Source organism: Coregonus lavaretus, assembly GCF_964263955.1.
Source record: "Coregonus lavaretus genome assembly, contig: HAP1_SCAFFOLD_702, whole genome shotgun sequence".
NCBI lineage: Eukaryota > Metazoa > Chordata > Actinopteri > Salmoniformes > Salmonidae > Coregonus > Coregonus lavaretus.
In genome coordinates, this window is record NW_028163467.1 from 210,311 (window position 1) to 231,634 (window position 21,324).

General features: G+C 46.8%; 1 protein-coding gene across 1 annotated transcript in view; it reads left to right on the forward strand.

Moving 5' to 3' along the window:
• The window catches only part of rbm26 (RNA binding motif protein 26), a 46,553-nt gene that overhangs the window by 13,973 nt on the left and 11,256 nt on the right, over nt 1–21,324 (forward strand). Inside the window, exons 14-16 of the mRNA XM_084192983.1 lie at nt 1,654–1,776; nt 2,676–2,750; nt 3,229–3,396. Coding sequence (XP_084049109.1) covers nt 1,654–1,776; nt 2,676–2,750; nt 3,229–3,396 — 366 coding nt within the window. The remainder of the gene's footprint in view (nt 1–1,653; nt 1,777–2,675; nt 2,751–3,228; nt 3,397–21,324) is intronic.

Here is a 21,324-nt window from a genome sequence, read left to right on the forward strand (position 1 = left end):
CCATTAACTGGACCTCCATCAGGTGTTCTCCTATATAAGTCCACAGTATAACAGTAGTAATAATACCATTAACTGGACCTCCATCAGGTGTTCTCCTATATAAGTCCACAGTATAACAGTAGTAATAATACCATTAACTGGACCTCCATCAGGTGTTCTCCTATATAAGTCCACAGTATAACAGTAGTAATAATACCATTAACTGGACCTCCATCAGGTGTTCTCCTATATAAGTCCACAGTGTAACAGTAGTAATAATACCATTAACTGGACCTCCATCAGGTGTTCTCCTATATAAGTCCACAGTATAACAGTAGTAATAATACCATTAACTGGACCTCCATCAGGTGTTCTCCTATATAAGTCCACAGTGTAACAGTAGTAATAATACCATTAACTGGACCTCCATCAGGTGTTCTCCTATATAAGTCCACAGTGTAACAGTAGTAATAATACCATTAACTGGACCTCCATCAGGTGTTCTCCTATATAAGTCCACAGTGTAACAGTAGTAATAATACCATTAACTGGACCTCCATCAGGTGTTCTCCTATATAAGTCCACAGTATAACAGTAGTAATAATACCATTAACTGGACCTCCATCAGGTGTTCTCCTATATAAGTCCACAGTTATAACAGTAGTAATAATATCATTAACTGGACCTCCATCAGGTGTTCTCCTATATAAGTCCACAGTATAACAGTAGTAATAATACCATTAACTGGACCTCCATCAGGTGTTCTCCTATATAAGTCCACAGTATAACAGTAGTAATAATACCATTAACTGGACCTCCATCAGGTGTTCTCCTATATAAGTCCACAGTATAACAGTAGTAATAATACCATTAACTGGACCTCCATCAGGTGTTCTCCTATATAAGTCCACAGTATAACAGTAGTAATAATACCATTAACTGGACCTCCATCAGGTGTTCTCCTATATAAGTCCACAGTATAACAGTAGTAATAATACCATTAACTGGACCTCCATCAGGTGTTCTCCTATATAAGTCCACAGTATAACAGTAGTAATAATACCATTAACTGGACCTTAATCAGGTGTTCTCCTATATAAGTCCACAGTATAACAGTAGTAATAATACCATTAACTGGACCTCCATCAGGTGTTCTCCTATATAAGTCCACAGTGTAACAGTAGTAATAATACCATTAACTGGACCTCCATCAGGTGTTCTCCTATATAAGTCCACAGTATAACAGTAGTAATAATACCATTAACTGGACCTCCATCAGGTGTTCTCCTATATAAGTCCACAGTGTAACAGTAGTAATAATACCATTAACTGGACCTCCATCAGGTGTTCTCCTATATAAGTCCACAGTGTAACAGTAGTAATAATACCATTAACTGGACCTCCATCAGGTGTTCTCCTATATAAGTCCACAGTGTAACAGTAGTAATACTACCATTAACTGGACCTCCATCAGGTGTTCTCCTATATAAGTCCACAGTATAACAGTAGTAATAATATCATTAACTGGACCTCCATCAGGTGTTCTCCTATATAAGTCCACAGTATAACAGTAGTAATAATACCATTAACTGGACCTCCATCAGGTGTTCTCCTATATAAGTCCACAGTGTAACAGTAGTAATAATACCATTAACTGGACCTCCTCTCCATCAGGTGTTCTCCACCTCTACGGGGCTGACTAAGACAGTTTACAACATGGCTGCTCTGAAAGCAGCTCAGAAGACTGCTCTGTTTGCTGGGGTCACTGCCACAGAGGAGGCTATGAAGAACAAACAGGTGAGAGAGGAGATGGAGAGGGTGGGATGGATGGATGGAGGAGGAGGGGGGGGGGGTGGATGGATGGAGGAGGAGGGGGGGTGGGATGGATGGAGGAGGAGAGGGTGGGGTGGATGGAGGAGGAGAGGGTGGGATAGATGGAGGAGGAGAGGGTGGGATAGATGGAGGAGGAGAGGGTGGGATAGATGGAGGAGGAGAGGGTGGGATAGATGGAGGAGGAGAGGGTGGGATGGATGGAGGAGGAGAGGGTGGGATGGATGGAGGAGAGGGTGGGATGGATGGAGGAGAGGATGGATGGATGGAGGAGGGGTGGGTGGGATGGATGGAGGAGAGGGTGGGATTGAGGTTGAGGAGAGGGTGGGATGGATGGAGGAGGAGGAGAGGGTGGGATGGATGGAGGAGAGGATGGATGGATGGAGGTTGAGGAGAGGGTGGGATGGAGGTTGAGGAGAGGGTGGGATGGAGGATGAGGAGAGGGTGGGATGGATGGAGGAGGAGGAGAGGATGGATGGAGGAGTGGGTGGGATGGAGGAGGAGGAGAGGGTGGATGGATGGAGGAGAGGGTGGGATGGAGGTTGAGGAGAGGGTGGGATGGAGGTTGAGGAGAGGGTGGGATGGATGGAGGAGAGGGTGGGATGGATGGAGGAGGAGAGGGTGGGATGGATGGAGGAGGAGAGGGTGGGACTAAGGAGGACGAGATGGAGGAGAAGGGGGAAATGAGGGTTAGGGTGGAGGGGTCATGGTCTTTCATCTCTAATCCTATAAGGAGACTTCTGGGGAAAGAGTCTGAACATAACAGTTGGCTTTATGTAACACTTTTCCAGACGCTCAAAGCACTTTACCATGGTTGTGGATGAGGTGAATTATCACTTTAATATTTCCCATGATTCCCCTGACAGGAAGCCCTGCGGCTCCAACAGGAAATGAGGAAAAAGAAGCAGGAAATCCTGGAGAAGCACATCGAGACTCAGAAGGTGAGTTTTTTTCCCCATAGAGAATGATAGAGGTTTCTAGTGGCCAAAAGTCCGTTTAAGCGTGGGCAGCGCCGTGAAGGGCTTCCACCGTGCTTCTGCCATTTTAAAGTAGTCAACGGGTTGGGGATTCCTATGGGTTGTAGCCCTGCCCACGCTGGCACAGACACTGGGAATGGCACAGATATAAAGATGAGTCCTCCATCTATCTCTATGGTTTTTCCTCACCATGGGCTCAAATCATCTGTCCTCGATTCCCATCTCCTCGATTCCCATCTCCTCGATTCCCATCTCCTCGATTCCCAACTCCTTGATTCCCAACTCCTCGATTCCTATCTCCTTTCCTTCTCCAAACCCATTGGAGGAGAAGGTCTGAGGAGAGGAGATGAGGTGGCATGAGAAGTAATCCTGAAAATGTATCCCCCCCTGGCCCCTGAAAAGGTTGCTGGTGTCACCGTTCTGTCTACTCTCCATGTTCCAGCTGTTGATCTGTAAGCTGGAGAAGAACAAGGCCATGAAGCCAGAGGACAAGGCAGTGATTATGACAACGCTGGGGACCCTCACCAAGAGTATTACCAAACTACAGCAGGAGATCAAAGGGATCTCTAACCCTTCAGCACTACGGGGGCCACCCAAGAGCAAGACTCAGGTACGCTCACCACTATAACCCGATCGTCATGGCTTATTCAAACGGTAACGTGTCATTTAACCCAAAAAACAAAACCAGCTTCCTGAAGAGGCAGCAACGGCGGGGGGGGGGGGGGGCCTGTTTTGAGTGTGTCAGGGCTCGACATACAGGAGAGGTTTTGGACACCGTCCGGTCCAGTCCCATCCATCCCCATCAGTGGCCCACTTGGGCCAGTGTAAAAATAAATATTGTAATAATGCTATTTTTAATGTAGGCTATATGATGGATGAATAAACCTAGGCAATATAATTGATTAAAAAAACTGATTGATTCCTGAAGCTGTTCGTTATGTCGATTTTATTAATCACACGCGTGCTGCACACACATATCCTATAGATAACCTGTCAGGCAGAGAGAGGGTGCAGCTGTTTACGGTGCTGTACACATATCCTATAGATAACCTGTCAGGCAGAGAGAGGGTGCAGCTGTTTACGGTGCTGTACACATATCCTATAGATAACCTGTCAGGCAGAGAGAGGGTGCAGCTGTTTACGGTGCTGTACACATATCCTATAGATAACCTGTCAGGCAGAGAGAGGGTGCAGCTGTTTACGGTGCTGTACACACACATCCTATAGATAACCTGTCAGGCAGAGAGAGGGTGCAGCTGTTTACGGTGCTGTACACATCCTATAGATAACCTGTCAGGCAGAGAGAGGGTGCAGCTGTTTACGGTGCTGTACACACACATCCTATAGATAACCTGTCAGGCAGAGAGAGGGTGCAGCTGTTTACGGTGCTGTACACATCCTATAGATAACCTGTCAGGCAGAGAGAGGGTGCAGCTGTTTACGGTGCTGTACACATATCCTATAGATAACCTGTCAGGCAGAGAGAGGGTGCAGCTGTTTTACGGTGCTGTACACACACATATCCTATAGATAACCTGTCAGGCAGAGAGAGGGTGCAGCTGTTTACGGTGCTGCACACACACATATCCTATAGATAACCTGTCAGGCAGAGAGAGGGTGCAGCTGTTTACGGTGCTGCACACACAGCCTATAGATAACCTGTCAGGCAGAGAGAGGGTGCAGCTGTTTACGGTGCTGTACACATATCCTATAGATAACCTGTCAGGCAGAGAGAGGGTGCAGCTGTTTACGGTGCTGTACACATCCTATAGATAACCTGTCAGGCAGAGAGAGGGTGCAGCTGTTTACGGTGCTGTACACATATCCTATAGATAACCTGTCAGGCAGAGAGAGGGTGCAGCTGTTTACGGTGCTGTACACACACATCCTATAGATAACCTGTCAGGCAGAGAGAGGGTGCAGCTGTTTACGGTGCTGTACACACACATCCTATAGATAACCTGTCAGGCAGAGAGAGGGTGCAGCTGTTTACGGTGCTGTACACACACATCCTATAGATAACCTGTCAGGCAGAGAGAGGGTGCAGCTGTTTACGGTGCTGTACACACATATCCTATAGATAACCTGTCAGGCAGAGAGAGGGTGCAGCTGTTTACTGGTGCTGTACACATATCCTATAGATAACCTGTCAGGCAGAGAGAGGGTGCAGCTGTTTACGGTGCTGCACACACACATCCTATAGATAACCTGTCAGGCAGAGAGAGGGTGCAGCTGTTTTACGGTGCTGCACACACACATCCTATAGATAACCTGTCAGGCAGAGAGAGGGTGCAGCTGTTTTACGGTGCTGTACACACACATCCTATAGATGACCTGTCAGGCAGAGAGAGGGTGCAGCTGTTTACGGAGCTGTACACACACATCCTATAGATAACCTGTCAGGCAGAGAGAGGGTGCAGCTGTTTTACGGTGCTGTACACACACATCCTATAGATAACCTGTCAGGCAGATAGAGGGTGCAGCTGTTTACGGAGCTGTACACACATCCTATAGATAACCTGTCAGGCAGAGAGAGGGTGCAGCTGTTTTACGGTGCTGTACACACACATTCTATAGATAACCTGTCAGGCAGAGAGAGGGTGCAGCTGTTTACGGTGCTGTACACATATCCTATAGATAACCTGTCAGGCAGAGAGAGGGTGCAGCTGTTTACGGTGCTGTACACATATCCTATAGATAACCTGTCAGGCAGAGAGAGGGTGCAGCTGTTTACGGTGCTGCACAACACATCCTATAGATAACCTGTCAGGCAGAGAGAGGGTGCAGCTGTTTACGGTGCTGTACACACATCCTATAGATAACCTGTCAGGCAGAGAGAGGGTGCAGCTGTTTACGGTGCTGTACACATATCCTATAGATAACCTGTCAGGCAGAGAGAGGGTGCAGCTGTTTACGGTGCTGTACACACATCCTATAGATAACCTGTCAGGCAGAGAGAGGGTGCAGCTGTTTACGGTGCTGCACACACATCCTATAGATAACCTGTCAGGCAGAGAGAGGGTGCAGCTGTTTACGGTGCTGCACACACATCCTATAGATAACCTGTCAGTCAGAGAGAGGGTGCAGCTGTTTTACGGTGCTGTACACATATCCTATAGATAACCTGTCAGGCAGAGAGAGGGTGCAGCTGTTTACGGTGCTGTACACATATCCTATAGATAACCTGTCAGGCAGAGAGAGGTTGCAGCTGTTTACGGTGCTGTACACATATCCTATAGATAACCTGTCAGGCAGAGAGAGGGTGCAGCTGTTTACGGTGCTGTACACATATCCTATAGATAACCTGTCAGGCAGAGAGAGGGTGCAGCTGTTTACTGGTGCTGTACACATATCCTATAGATAACCTGTCAGGCAGAGAGAGGGTGCAGCTGTTTACGGTGCTGCACACACACATCCTATAGATAACCTGTCAGGCAGAGAGAGGGTGCAGCTGTTTTACGGTGCTGTACACACACATCCTATAGATAACCTGTCAGGCAGAGAGAGGGTGCAGCTGTTTTACGGTGCTGTACACACACATCCTATAGATGACCTGTCAGGCAGAGAGAGGGTGCAGCTGTTTACGGAGCTGTACACACACATCCTATAGATAACCTGTCAGGCAGAGAGAGGGTGCAGCTGTTTTACGGTGCTGTACACACACATCCTATAGATAACCTGTCAGGCAGAGAGAGGGTGCAGCTGTTTACGGAGCTGTACACACACATCCTATAGATAACCTGTCAGGCTGAGAGAGGGTGCAGCTGTTTTACGGTGCTGTACACACACATCCTATAGATAACCTGTCAGGCAGATAGAGGGTGCAGCTGTTTACGGAGCTGTACACACATCCTATAGATAACCTGTCAGGCAGAGAGAGGGTGCAGCTGTTTACGGAGCTGTACACACATCCTATAGATAACCTGTCAGGCAGAGAGAGGGTGCAGCTGTTTTACGGTGCTGTACACACACATTCTATAGATAACCTGTCAGGCAGAGAGAGGGTGCAGCTGTTTACGGTGCTGTACACATATCCTATAGATAACCTGTCAGGCAGAGAGAGGGTGCAGCTGTTTACGGTGCTGTACACATATCCTATAGATAACCTGTCAGGCAGAGAGAGGGTGCAGCTGTTTACGGTGCTGCACACACACAGCCTATAGATAACCTGTCAGGCAGAGAGAGGGTGCAGCTGTTTACGGTGCTGCACACACAGCCTATAGATAACCTGTCAGGCAGAGAGAGGGTGCAGCTGTTTACGGTGCTGTACACATATCCTATAGATAACCTGTCAGGCAGAGAGAGGGTGCAGCTGTTTACGGTGCTGTACACACATCCTATAGATAACCTGTCAGGCAGAGAGAGGGTGCAGCTGTTTACGGTGCTGTACACACACATCCTATAGATAACCTGTCAGGCAGAGAGAGGGTGCAGCTGTTTACGGTGCTGTACACACACATCCTATAGATAACCTGTCAGGCAGAGAGGGTGCAGCTGTTTACGGTGCTGTACACACATATCCTATAGATAACCTGTCAGGCAGAGAGAGGGTGCAGCTGTTTACTGGTGCTGTACACATATCCTATAGATAACCTGTCAGGCAGAGAGAGGGTGCAGCTGTTTACGGTGCTGCACACACACATCCTATAGATAACCTGTCAGGCAGAGAGAGGGTGCAGCTGTTTTACGGTGCTGTACACACACATCCTATAGATAACCTGTCAGGCAGAGAGAGGGTGCAGCTGTTTTACGGTGCTGTACACACACATCCTATAGATAACCTGTCAGGCAGAGAGAGGGTGCAGCTGTTTACGGAGCTGTACACACACATCCTATAGATAACCTGTCAGGCAGAGAGAGGGTGCAGCTGTTTTACGGTGCTGTACACACACATCCTATAGATAACCTGTCAGGCAGATAGAGGGTGCAGCTGTTTACGGAGCTGTACACACATCCTATATATAACCTGTCAGGCAGAGAGAGGGTGCAGCTGTTTTACGGTGCTGTACACACACATCCTATAGATAACCTGTCAGGCAGAGAGAGGGTGCAGCTGTTTACGGTGCTGTACACATATCCTATAGATAACCTGTCAGGCAGAGAGAGGGTGCAGCTGTTTACGGTGCTGTACACATATCCTATAGATAACCTGTCAGGCAGAGAGAGGGTGCAGCTGTTTACGGTGCTGTACACATATCCTATAGATAACCTGTCAGGCAGAGAGAGGGTGCAGCTGTTTACGGTGCTGTACACATATCCTATAGATAACCTGTCAGGCAGAGAGAGGGTGCAGCTGTTTACGGTGCTGCACACACACAGCCTATAGATAACCTGTCAGGCAGAGAGAGGGTGCAGCTGTTTACGGTGCTGCACACACAGCCTATAGATAACCTGTCAGGCAGAGAGAGGGTGCAGCTGTTTACGGTGCTGTACACATATCCTATAGATAACCTGTCAGGCAGAGAGAGGGTGCAGCTGTTTACGGTGCTGTACACACATCCTATAGATAACCTGTCAGGCAGAGAGAGGGTGCAGCTGTTTACGGTGCTGTACACACACATCCTATAGATAACCTGTCAGGCAGAGAGAGGGTGCAGCTGTTTACGGTGCTGTACACACACATCCTATAGATAACCTGTCAGGCAGAGAGAGGGTGCAGCTGTTTACGGTGCTGTACACACACATCCTATAGATAACCTGTCAGGCAGAGAGAGGGTGCAGCTGTTTACGGTGCTGTACACACATATCCTATAGATAACCTGTCAGGCAGAGAGAGGGTGCAGCTGTTTACTGGTGCTGTACACATATCCTATAGATAACCTGTCAGGCAGAGAGAGGGTGCAGCTGTTTACGGTGCTGCACACACACATCCTATAGATAACCTGTCAGGCAGAGAGAGGGTGCAGCTGTTTTACGGTGCTGTACACACACATCCTATAGATAACCTGTCAGGCAGAGAGAGGGTGCAGCTGTTTTACGGTGCTGTACACACACATCCTATAGATAACCTGTCAGGCAGAGAGAGGGTGCAGCTGTTTACAGAGCTGTACACACACATCCTATAGATAACCTGTCAGGCAGAGAGAGGGTGCAGCTGTTTTACGGTGCTGTACACACACATCCTATAGATAACCTGTCAGGCAGATAGAGGGTGCAGCTGTTTACGGAGCTGTACACACATCCTATAGATAACCTGTCAGGCAGAGAGAGGGTGCAGCTGTTTTACGGTGCTGTACACACACATCCTATAGATAACCTGTCAGGCAGAGAGAGGGTGCAGCTGTTTACGGTGCTGTACACATATCCTATAGATAACCTGTCAGGCAGAGAGAGGGTGCAGCTGTTTACGGTGCTGTACACATATCCTATAGATAACCTGTCAGGCAGAGAGAGGGTGCAGCTGTTTACGGTGCTGCACAACACATCCTATAGATAACCTGTCAGGCAGAGAGAGGGTGCAGCTGTTTACGGTGCTGCACAACACATCCTATAGATAACCTGTCAGGCAGAGAGAGGGTGCAGCTGTTTACGGTGCTGTACACATATCCTATAGATAACCTGTCAGGCAGAGAGAGGGTGCAGCTGTTTACGGTGCTGTACACACATCCTATAGATAACCTGTCAGGCAGAGAGGGTGCAGCTGTTTACGGTGCTGCACAACACATCCTATAGGTAACCTGTCATGCAGAGAGAGGGTGCAGCTGTTTACGGTGCTGCACAACACATCCTATAGGTAACCTGTCAGGCAGAGAGAGGGTGCAGCTGTTTACGGTGCTGCACACACATCCTATAGATAACCTGTCAGGCAGAGAGAGGGTGCAGCTGTTTACGGTGCTGCACAACACATCCTATAGATAACCTGTCAGGCAGAGAGAGGGTGAAGCTGTTTACGGTGCTGCACACACATCCTATAGAGAACCTGTCAGGCAGAGAGAGGGTGCAGCTGTTTACGGTGCTGTACACATATCCTATAGAGAACCTGTCAGGCAGAGAGAGGGTGCAGCTGTTTACGGTGCTGTACACACATCCTATAGATAACCTGTCAGGCAGAGAGAGGGTGCAGCTGTTTACGGTGCTGTACACATCCTATAGATAACCTGTCCGGCAGAGAGAGGGTGCAGCTGTTTTACTGGTGCTGTACACATCCTATAGATAACCTGTCAGGCAGAGAGAGGGTGCAGCTGTTTACGGTGCTGTACACATATCCTATAGATAACCTGTCAGGCAGAGAGAGGGTGCAGCTGTTTACGGTGCTGTACACACATATCCTATAGATAACCTGTCAGGCAGAGAGAGGGTGCAGCTGTTTACGGTGCTGTACACATCCTATAGATAACCTGTCAGGCAGAGAGAGGTTGCAGCTGTTTACGGTGCTGTACACATATCCTATAGATAACCTGTCAGGCAGAGAGAGGGTGCAGCTGTTTTACGGTGCTGTACACACACATATCCTATAGATAACCTGTCAGGCAGAGAGAGGGTGCAGCTGTTTACGGTGCTGTACACATATCCTATAGATAACCTGTCAGGCAGAGAGAGGGTGCAGCTGTTTTACGGTGCTGTACACACACATATCCTATAGATAACCTGTCAGGCAGAGAGAGGGTGCAGCTGTTTACGGTGCTGTACACATATCCTATAGATAACCTGTCAGGCAGATAGAGGGTGCAGCTGTTTACGGTGCTGTACACACATCCTATAGATAACCTGTCAGGCAGAGAGAGAGGGTGCAGCTCTCTCAAACAGCTGCTTGTTACGTGGAGCGAAGTGGTGGCAGGGGAAGATGTTCCAAGGTCTGGTTTCTACCAGTAAATGCCAAGGCGAGAATGGGAAGGGCAAACCAGCTATTTAAAAAGTTCAACGTCTTGGTTGAATATTTGCGTTGGGCAATTCGGTCATCATGGAATAACCTAGCTTGAAAATCTGGACATTTCCTCTAGACTCTTTGGTCCTTTTTAAAAGTCATTAGAAGTTATGGTAGCACATTTTAGAAGTTCCAATATAATTATTCCTTCATTTCTTATCTGATCAGTTTTTATTGAGTGATTTGTTTCCCGCCGTTTTAAATTGAATGGTGTTGCTCCAGTCCGTTGCGCTTGTTGCAGTAAAAATAAAAAAGCATGTGCTGTTCTTATGAGCAGGACAACATCGAATCTTTTTGCTTCAACTTGGTTTTCCATACAAAGCGTTCCGTTACGAAGGGAACGTCGTTTTTTTGGTGGCTTTCTCATTTTTAAAACATGACCCCCCCCCTCCAATAACTCTTCAACATCACAAATGGCGACACTGACTATCTACCACAGACAGACTGCATCAGGGTGTTTATCAGACGGACTATCTACCACAGACAGACTGCATCAGGGTGTTTATCAGACGGACTATCTACCACAGACAGACTGCATCAGGGTGTTTATCAGACTGACTATCTACCACACAGACAGACTGCATCAGGGTGTTTATCAGACTGACTATCTACCACAGACAGACTGCATCAGGGTGTTTATCAGACTGACTATCTACCACAGACAGACTGCATCAGGGTGTTTATCAGACTGACTATCTACCACACAGACAGACTGCATCAGGGTGTTTATCAGACTGACTATCTACCCCACAGACAGACTGCATCAGGGTGTTTATCAGACTGACTATCTAACACAGACAGACTGCATCAGGGTGTTTATCAGACTGACTATCTACCCCACAGACAGACTGCATCAGGGTGTTTATCAGACTGACTATCTACCACACAGACAGACTGCATCAGGGTGTTTATCAGACTGACTATCTACCACACAGACAGACTGCATCAGGGTGTTTTATCAGACTGACTATCTACCACAGACAGACTGCATCAGGGTGTTTATCAGACTGACTATCTACCACAGACAGACTGCATCAGGGTGTTTATCAGACTGACTATCTACCACACAGACAGACTGCATCAGGGTGTTTTATCAGACTGACTATATACCACAGACAGACTGCATCAGGGTGTTTATCAGACTGACTATCTACCACACAGACAGACTGCATCAGGGTGTTTATCAGACTGACTATCTACCACACAGACAGACTGCATCAGGGTGTTTATCAGACTGACTATCTACCACACAGACAGACTGCATCAGGGTGTTTATCAGACTGACTATCTACCACAGACAGACTGCATCAGGGTGTTTATCAGACTGACTATCTACCACAGACAGACTGCATCAGGGTGTTTATCAGACTGACTATCTACCACACAGACAGACTGCATCAGGGTGTTTATCAGACTGACTATCTACCACACAGACAGACTGCATCAGGGTGTTTATCAGACTGACTATCTACCACACAGACAGACTGCATCAGGGTGTTTATCAGACTGACTATCTACCACACAGACAGACTGCATCAGGGTGTTTATCAGACTGACTATCTACCACAGACAGACTGCATCAGGGTGTTTATCAGACTGACTATCTACCACACAGACAGACTGCATCAGGGTGTTTATCAGACTGACTATCTACCACAGACAGACTGCATCAGGGTGTTTATCAGACTGACTATCTACCACACAGACAGACTGCATCATGGTGTTTATCAGACTGACTATCTACCACACAGACAGACTGCATCAGGGTGTTTATCAGACTGACTATCTACCACACAGACAGACTGCATCAGGGTGTTTATCAGACGGACTATCTACCACAGACAGACTGCATCAGGGTGTTTATCAGACTGACTATCTACCACAGACAGACTGCATCAGGGTGTTTATCAGACTGACTATCTACCACACAGACAGACTGCATCAGGGTGTTTATCAGACTGACTATCTACCACAGACAGACTGCATCAGGGTGTTTATCAGACTGACTATCTACCACACAGACAGACTGCATCAGGGTGTTTATCAGACTGACTATCTACCACAGACAGACTGCATCAGGGTGTTTATCAGACTGACTATCTACCACAGACAGACTGCATCAGGGTGTTTATCAGACTGACTATCTACCACAGACAGACTGCATCAGGGTGTTTATCAGACTGACTATCTACCACACAGACAGACTGCATCAGGGTGTTTATCAGACGGACTATCTACCACACAGACAGACTGCATCAGGGTGTTTATCAGACTGACTATCTACCACACAGACAGACTGCATCAGGGTGTTTATCAGACTGACTATCTACCACACAGACAGACTGCATCAGGGTGTTTATCAGACTGACTATCTACCACAGACAGACTGCATCAGGGTGTTTATCAGACTGACTATCTACCACAGACAGACTGCATCAGGGTGTTTATCAGACTGACTATCTACCACAGACAGACTGCATCAGGGTGTTTATCAGACTGACTATCTACCACACAGACAGACTGCATCAGGGTGTTTATCAGACTGACTATCTACCACACAGACAGACTGCATCAGGGTGTTTATCAGACTGACTATCTACCACACAGACAGACTGCATCAGGGTGTTTATCAGACTGACTATCTACCACAGACAGACTGCATCAGGGTGTTTATCAGACTGACTATCTACCCACAGACAGACTGCATCAGGGTGTTTATCAGACTGACTATCTACCACACAGACAGACTGCATCAGGGTGTTTATCAGACTGACTATCTACCACAGACAGACTGCATCAGGGTGTTTATCAGACTGACTATCTACCACACAGACAGACTGCATCAGGGTGTTTATCAGACTGACTATCTACCACACAGACAGACTGCATCAGGGTGTTTATCAGACTGACTATCTACCACACAGACAGACTGCATCAGGGTGTTTATCAGACTGACTATCTACCACACAGACAGACTGCATCAGGGTGTTTATCAGACTGACTATCTACCACAGACAGACTGCATCAGGGTGTTTATCAGACTGACTATCTACCACAGACAGACTGCATCAGGGTGTTTATCAGACTGACTATCTACCACAGACAGACTGCATCAGGGTGTTTATCAGACTGACTATCTACCACACAGACAGACTGCATCAGGGTGTTTATCAGACTGACTATCTACCACACAGACAGACTGCATCAGGGTGTTTATCAGACTGACTATCTACCACACAGACAGACTGCATCAGGGTGTTTATCAGACTGACTATCTACCCACAGACAGACTGCATCAGGGTGTTTATCAGACTGACTATCTACCACACAGACAGACTGCATCAGGGTGTTTATCAGACTGACTATCTACCACAGACAGACTGCATCAGGGTGTTTATCAGACTGACTCTCTACCACACAGACAGACTGCATCAGGGTGTTTATCAGACTGACTATCTACCACACAGACAGACTGCATCAGGGTGTTTATCAGACTGACTATCTACCACAGACAGACTGCATCAGGGTGTTTATCAGACTGACTATCTACCACAGACAGACTGCATCAGGGTGTTTATCAGACTGACTATCTACCACACAGACAGACTGCATCAGGGTGTTTATCAGACTGACTATCTACCACAGACAGACTGCATCAGGTGTTTATCAGACTGACTATCTACCACACAGACAGACTGCATCAGGGTGTTTATCAGACTGACTATCTACCACAGACAGACTGCATCAGGGTGTTTATCAGACTGACTATCTACCACACAGACAGACTGCATCAGGGTGTTTATCAGACTGACTATCTACCACAGACAGACTGCATCAGGGTGTTTATCAGACTGACTATCTACCACAGACAGACTGCATCAGGGTGTTTATCAGACTGACTATCTACCACAGACAGACTGCATCAGGGTGTTTATCAGACTGACTATCTACCACACAGACAGACTGCATCAGGGTGTTTATCAGACTGACTATCTACCACAGACAGACAGACTGCATCAGGGTGTTTATCAGACTGACTATCTACCACACAGACAGACTGCATCAGGGTGTTTATCAGACTGACTATCTACCACAGACAGACTGCATCAGGGTGTTTATCAGACTGACTATCTACCACACAGACAGACTGCATCAGGGTGTTTATCAGACTGACTATCTACCACACAGACAGACTGCATCAGGGTGTTTATCAGACTGACTATCTACCACAGACAGACTGCATCAGGGTGTTTATCAGACTGACTATCTACCACAGACAGACTGCATCAGGGTGTTTATCAGACTGACTATCTACCACACAGACAGACTGCATCAGGGTGTTTATCAGACTGACTATCTACCACACAGACAGACTGCATCAGGGTGTTTATCAGACTGACTATCTACCACAGACAGACTGCATCAGGGTGTTTATCAGACTGACTATCTACCACACAGACAGACTGCATCAGGGTGTTTATCAGACTGACTATCTACCACACAGACAGACTGCATCAGGGTGTTTATCAGACTGACTATCTACCACAGACAGACTTCATCGGGTGTTTATCAGACTGACTATCTACCACACAGACAGACTGCATCAGGGTGTTTATCAGACTGACTATCTACCACAGACAGACTGCATCAGGGTGTTTATCAGACTGACTATCTACCACACAGACAGACTGCATCAGGGTGTTTATCAGACTGACTATCTACCACACAGACAGACTGCATCAGGGTGTTTATCAGACTGACTATCTACCACACAGACAGACTGCATCAGGGTGTTTATCAGACTGACTATCTACCACACAGACAGACTGCATCAGGGTGTTTATCAGACTGACTATCTACCACAGACAGACTGCATCAGGGTGTTTATCAGACGACTATCTACCACACAGACAGACTGCATCAGGGTGTTTATCAGACTGACTATCTACCACACAGACAGACTGCATCAGGGTGTTTATCAGACTGACTATCTACCACACAGACAGACTGCATCAGGGTGTTTATCAGACTGACTATCTACCACACAGACAGACTGCATCAGGGTGTTTATCAGACTGACTATCTACCACACAGACAGACTGCATCAGGGTGTTTATCAGACTGACTATCTACCACAGACAGACTGCATCAGGGTGTTTATCAGACTGACTATCTACCACAGACAGACTGCATCAGGGTGTTATCAGACTGACTATCTACCCCCACAGACAGACTGCATCAGGGTGTTTATCAGACTGACTATCTACCACAGACAGACTGCATCAGGGTGTTTATCAGACTGACTATCTACCACAGACAGACTGCATCAGGGTGTTTATCAGACTGACTATCTACACACAGACAGACTGCATCAGGGTGTTTATCAGACTGACTATCTACCACACAGACAGACTGCATCAGGGTGTTTATCAGACTGACTATCTACCACACAGACAGACTGCATCAGGGTGTTTATCAGACTGACTATCTACCACACAGACAGACTGCATCAGGGTGTTTATCAGACTGACTATCTACCACACAGACAGACTGCATCAGGGTGTTTATCAGACTGACTATCTACCACACAGACAGACTGCATCAGGGTGGTTTATCAGACTGACTATCTACCACACAGACAGACTGCATCAGGGTGTTTATCAGACTGACTATCTACCACACAGACAGACTGCATCAGGGTGTTTATCAGACTGACTATCTACCACACAGACAGACTGCATCAGGGTGTTTATCAGACTGACTATCTACCACACAGACAGACTGCATCAGGGTGTTTATCAGACTGACTATCTACCACAGACAGACAGACTGCATCAGGGTGTTTATCAGACTGACTATCTACCACACAGACAGACTGCATCAGGGTGTTTATCAGACTGACTATCTACCACACAGACAGACTGCATCAGGGTGTTTATCAGACTGACTATCTACCACACAGACAGACTGCATCAGGGTGTTTATCAGACTGACTATCTACCACACAGACAGACTGCATCAGGGTGTTTATCAGACTGACTATCTACCACACAGACAGACTGCATCAGGGTGTTTATCAGACTGACTATCTACCACACAGACAGACTGCATCAGGGTGTTTATCAGACTGACTATCTACCACAGACAGACTGCATCAGGGTGTTTATCAGGACTGACTATCTACCCCACAGACAGACTGCATCAGGGTGTTTATCAGACTGACTATCTACCACAGACAGACTGCATCAGGGTGTTTATCAGACTGACTATCTACCACACAGACAGACTGCATCAGGGTGTTTATCAGACTGACTATCTACCCACAGACAGACTGCATCAGGGTGTTTATCAGACTGACTATCTACCACAGACAGACTGTATCAGGGTGTTTATCAGACTGACTATCTACCACAGACAGACTGCAGCAGGGTGTTTATCAGACTGACTATCTACCACACAGACAGACTGCATCAGGGTGTTTATCAGACTGACTATCTACCACACAGACAGACTGCATCAGGGTGTTTATCAGACTGACTATCTACCACACAGACAGACTGTATCAGGGTGTTTATCAGACTGACTATCTACCACACAGACAGACTGCATCAGGGTGTTTATCAGACTGACTATCTACCACAGACAGACTGCATCAGGGTGTTTATCAGACTGACTATCTACCACAGACAGACTGCATCAGGGTGTTTATCAGACTGACTATCTACCACAGACAGACTGCATCAGGGTGTTTATCAGACTGACTATCTACCACACAGACAGACTGCATCAGGGTGTTTATCAGACTGACTATCTACCACACAGACAGACTGCATCAGGGTGTTTATCAGACTGACTATCTACCACACAGACAGACTGCATCAGGGTGTTTATCAGACTGACTATCTACCACACAGACAGACTGCATCAGGGTGTTTATCAGACTGACTATCTACCACAGACAGACTGCATCAGGGTGTTTATCAGACTGACTATCTACCCACAGACAGACTGCATCAGGGTGTTTATCAGACTGACTATCTACCACAGACAGACTGCATCAGGGTGTTTATCAGACTGACTATCTACCACACAGACAGACTGCATCAGGGTGTTTATCAGACTGACTATCTACCACAGACAGACTGCATCAGGGTGTTTATCAGACTGACTATCTACCACACAGACAGACTGCATCAGGGTGTTTATCAGACTGACTATCTACCACAGACAGACTGCATCAGGGTGTTTATCAGACTGACTATCTACCACAGACAGACTGCATCAGGGTGTTTATCAGACTGACTATCTACCACACAGACAGACTGCCTCAGGGTGTTTATCAGACTGACTATCTACCACACAGACAGACTGCCTCAGGGTGTTTATCAGACTGACTATCTACCACAGACAGACTGCATCAGGGTGTTTATCAGACTGACTATCTACCACACAGACAGACTGCATCAGGGTGTTTATCAGACTGACTATCTACCACAGACAGACTGCATCAGGGTGTTTATCAGACTGACTATCTACCACAGACAGACTGCATCAGGTGTTTTATCAGACTGACTATCTACCACAGACAGACTGCATCAGGGTGTTTATCAGACTGACTATCTACCACACAGACAGACTGCATCAGGGTGTTTATCAGACTTACTATCTACCACACAGACAGACTGCATCAGGGTGTTTATCAGACTGACTATCTACCACACAGACAGACTGCATCAGGGTGTTTATCAGACTGACTATCTACCACACAGACAGACTGCATCAGGGTGTTTATCAGACTGACTATCTACCACAGACAGACTGCATCAGGGTGTTTATCAGACTGACTATCTACCACACAGACAGACTGCATCAGGGTGTTTATCAGACTGACTATCTACCACAGACAGACTGCATCAGGGTGTTTATCAGACTTACTATCTACCACACAGACAGACTGCATCAGGGTGTTTATCAGACTGACTATCTACCACACAGACAGACTGCATCAGGGTGTTTATCAGACTGACTATCTACCACACAGACAGACTGCATCAGGGTGTTTATCAGACTGACTATCTACCACAGACAGACTGCATCAGGGTGTTTATCAGACTGACTATCTACCACACAGACAGACTGCATCAGGGTGTTTATCAGACTGACTATCTACCACAGACAGACTGCATCAGGGTGTTTATCAGACTGACTATCTACCACAGACAGACTGCATCAGGGTGTTTATCAGACTGACTATCTACCACACAGACAGACTGCATCAGGGTGTTTATCAGACTGACTATCTACCACACAGACAGACTGCATCAGGGTGTTTATCAGACTGACTATCTACCACAGACAGACTGCATCAGGGTGTTTATCAGACTGACTATCTACCACAGACAGACTGCATCAGGGTGTTTATCAGACTGACTATCTACCACACAGACAGACTGCATCAGGGTGTTTATCAGACTGACTATCTACCACACAGACAGACTGCATCAGGGTGTTTATCAGACTGACTATCTACCACAGACAGACTGCATCAGGGTGTTTATCAGACTGACTATCTACCACAGACAGACTGCATCAGGGTGTTTATCAGACTGACTATCTACCACACAGACAGACTGCATCAGGGTGTTTATCAGACTGACTATCTACCACAGACAGACTGCATCAGGGTGTTTATCAGACTGACTATCTACCACAGACAGACTGCATCAGGGTGTTTTATCAGACTGACTATCTACCACAGACAGACTGCATCAGGGTGTTTATCAGACTGACTATCTACCACACAGACAGACTGCATCAGGGTGTTTATCAGACTGACTATCTACCACAGACAGACTGCATCAGGGTGTTTATCAGACTGACTATCTACCACACAGACAGACTGCATCAGGGTGTTTATCAGACTTACTATCTACCACACAGACAGACTGCATCAGGGTGTTTATCAGACTGACTATCTACCACACAGACAGACTGCATCAGGGTGTTTATCAGACTGACTATCTACCACACAGACAGACTGCATCAGGGTGTTTATCAGACTGACTATCTACCACAGACAGACTGCATCAGGGTGTTTATCAGACTGACTATCTACCACACAGACAGACTGCATCAGGGTGTTTATCAGACTGACTATCTACCACAGACAGACTGCATCAGGGTGTTTATCAGACTGACTATCTACCACAGACAGACTGCATCAGGGTGTTTATCAGACTGACTATCTACCACACAGACAGACTGCATCAGGGTGTTTATCAGACTGACTATCTACCACACAGACAGACTGCATCAGGGTGTTTATCAGACTGACTATCTACCACAGACAGACTGCATCAGGGTGTTTATCAGACTGACTATCTACCACAGACAGACTGCATCAGGGTGTTTATCAGACTGACTATCTACCACACAGACAGACTGCATCAGGGTGTTTATCAGACTGACTATCTACCACACAGACAGACTGCATCAGGGTGTTTATCAGACTGACTATCTACCACAGACAGACTGCATCAGGGTGTTTATCAGACTGACTATCTACCACAGACAGACTGCATCAGGGTGTTTATCAGACTGACTATCTACCACACAGACAGACTGCATCAGGGTGTTTATCAGACTGACTATCTACCACAGACAGACTGCATCAGGGTGTTTATCAGACTGACTATCTACCACACAGACAGACTGCATCAGGGTGTTTATCAGACTGACTATCTACCACAGACAGACTGCAGCAGGGTGTTTATCAGACTGACTATCTACCACACAGACAGACTGCATCAGGGTGTTTATCAGACTGACTATCTACCACACAGACAGACTGCATCAGGGTGTTTATCAGACTGACTATCTACCACACAGACAGACTGTATCAGGGTGTTTATCAGACTGACTATCTACCACACAGACAGACTGCATCAGGGTGTTTATCAGACTGACTATCTACCACAGACAGACTGCATCAGGGTGTTTATCAGACTGACTATCTACCACAGACAGACTGCATCAGGGTGTTTATCAGACTGACTATCTACCACAGACAGACTGCATCAGGGTGTTTATCAGACTGACTATCTACCACACAGACAGACTGCATCAGGGTGTTTATCAGACTGACTATCTACCACACAGACAGACTGCATCAGGGTGTTTATCAGACTGACTATCTACCACAGACAGACTGCATCAGGGTGTTTATCAGACTGACTATCTACCACACAGACAGACTGCATCAGGGTGTTTATCAGACTGACTATCTACCACAGACAGACTGCATCAGGGTGTTTATCAGACTATCTACCACACAGACAGACTGCATCAGGGTGTTTATCAGACTGACTATCTACCACAGACAGACTGCATCAGGGTGTTTATCAGACTGACTATCTACCACAGACAGACTGCATCAGGGTGTTTATCAGACTGACTATCTACCACACAGACAGACTGCATCAGGGTGTTTATCAGACTGACTATCTACCAGACAGACAGACTGCATCAGGGTGTTTATCAGACTGACTATCTACCACACAGACAGACTGCATCAGGGTGTTTATCAGACTGACTATCTACCACACAGACAGACTGCATCAGGGTGTTTATCAGACTGACTATCTACCACACAGACAGACTGCATCAGGGTGTTTA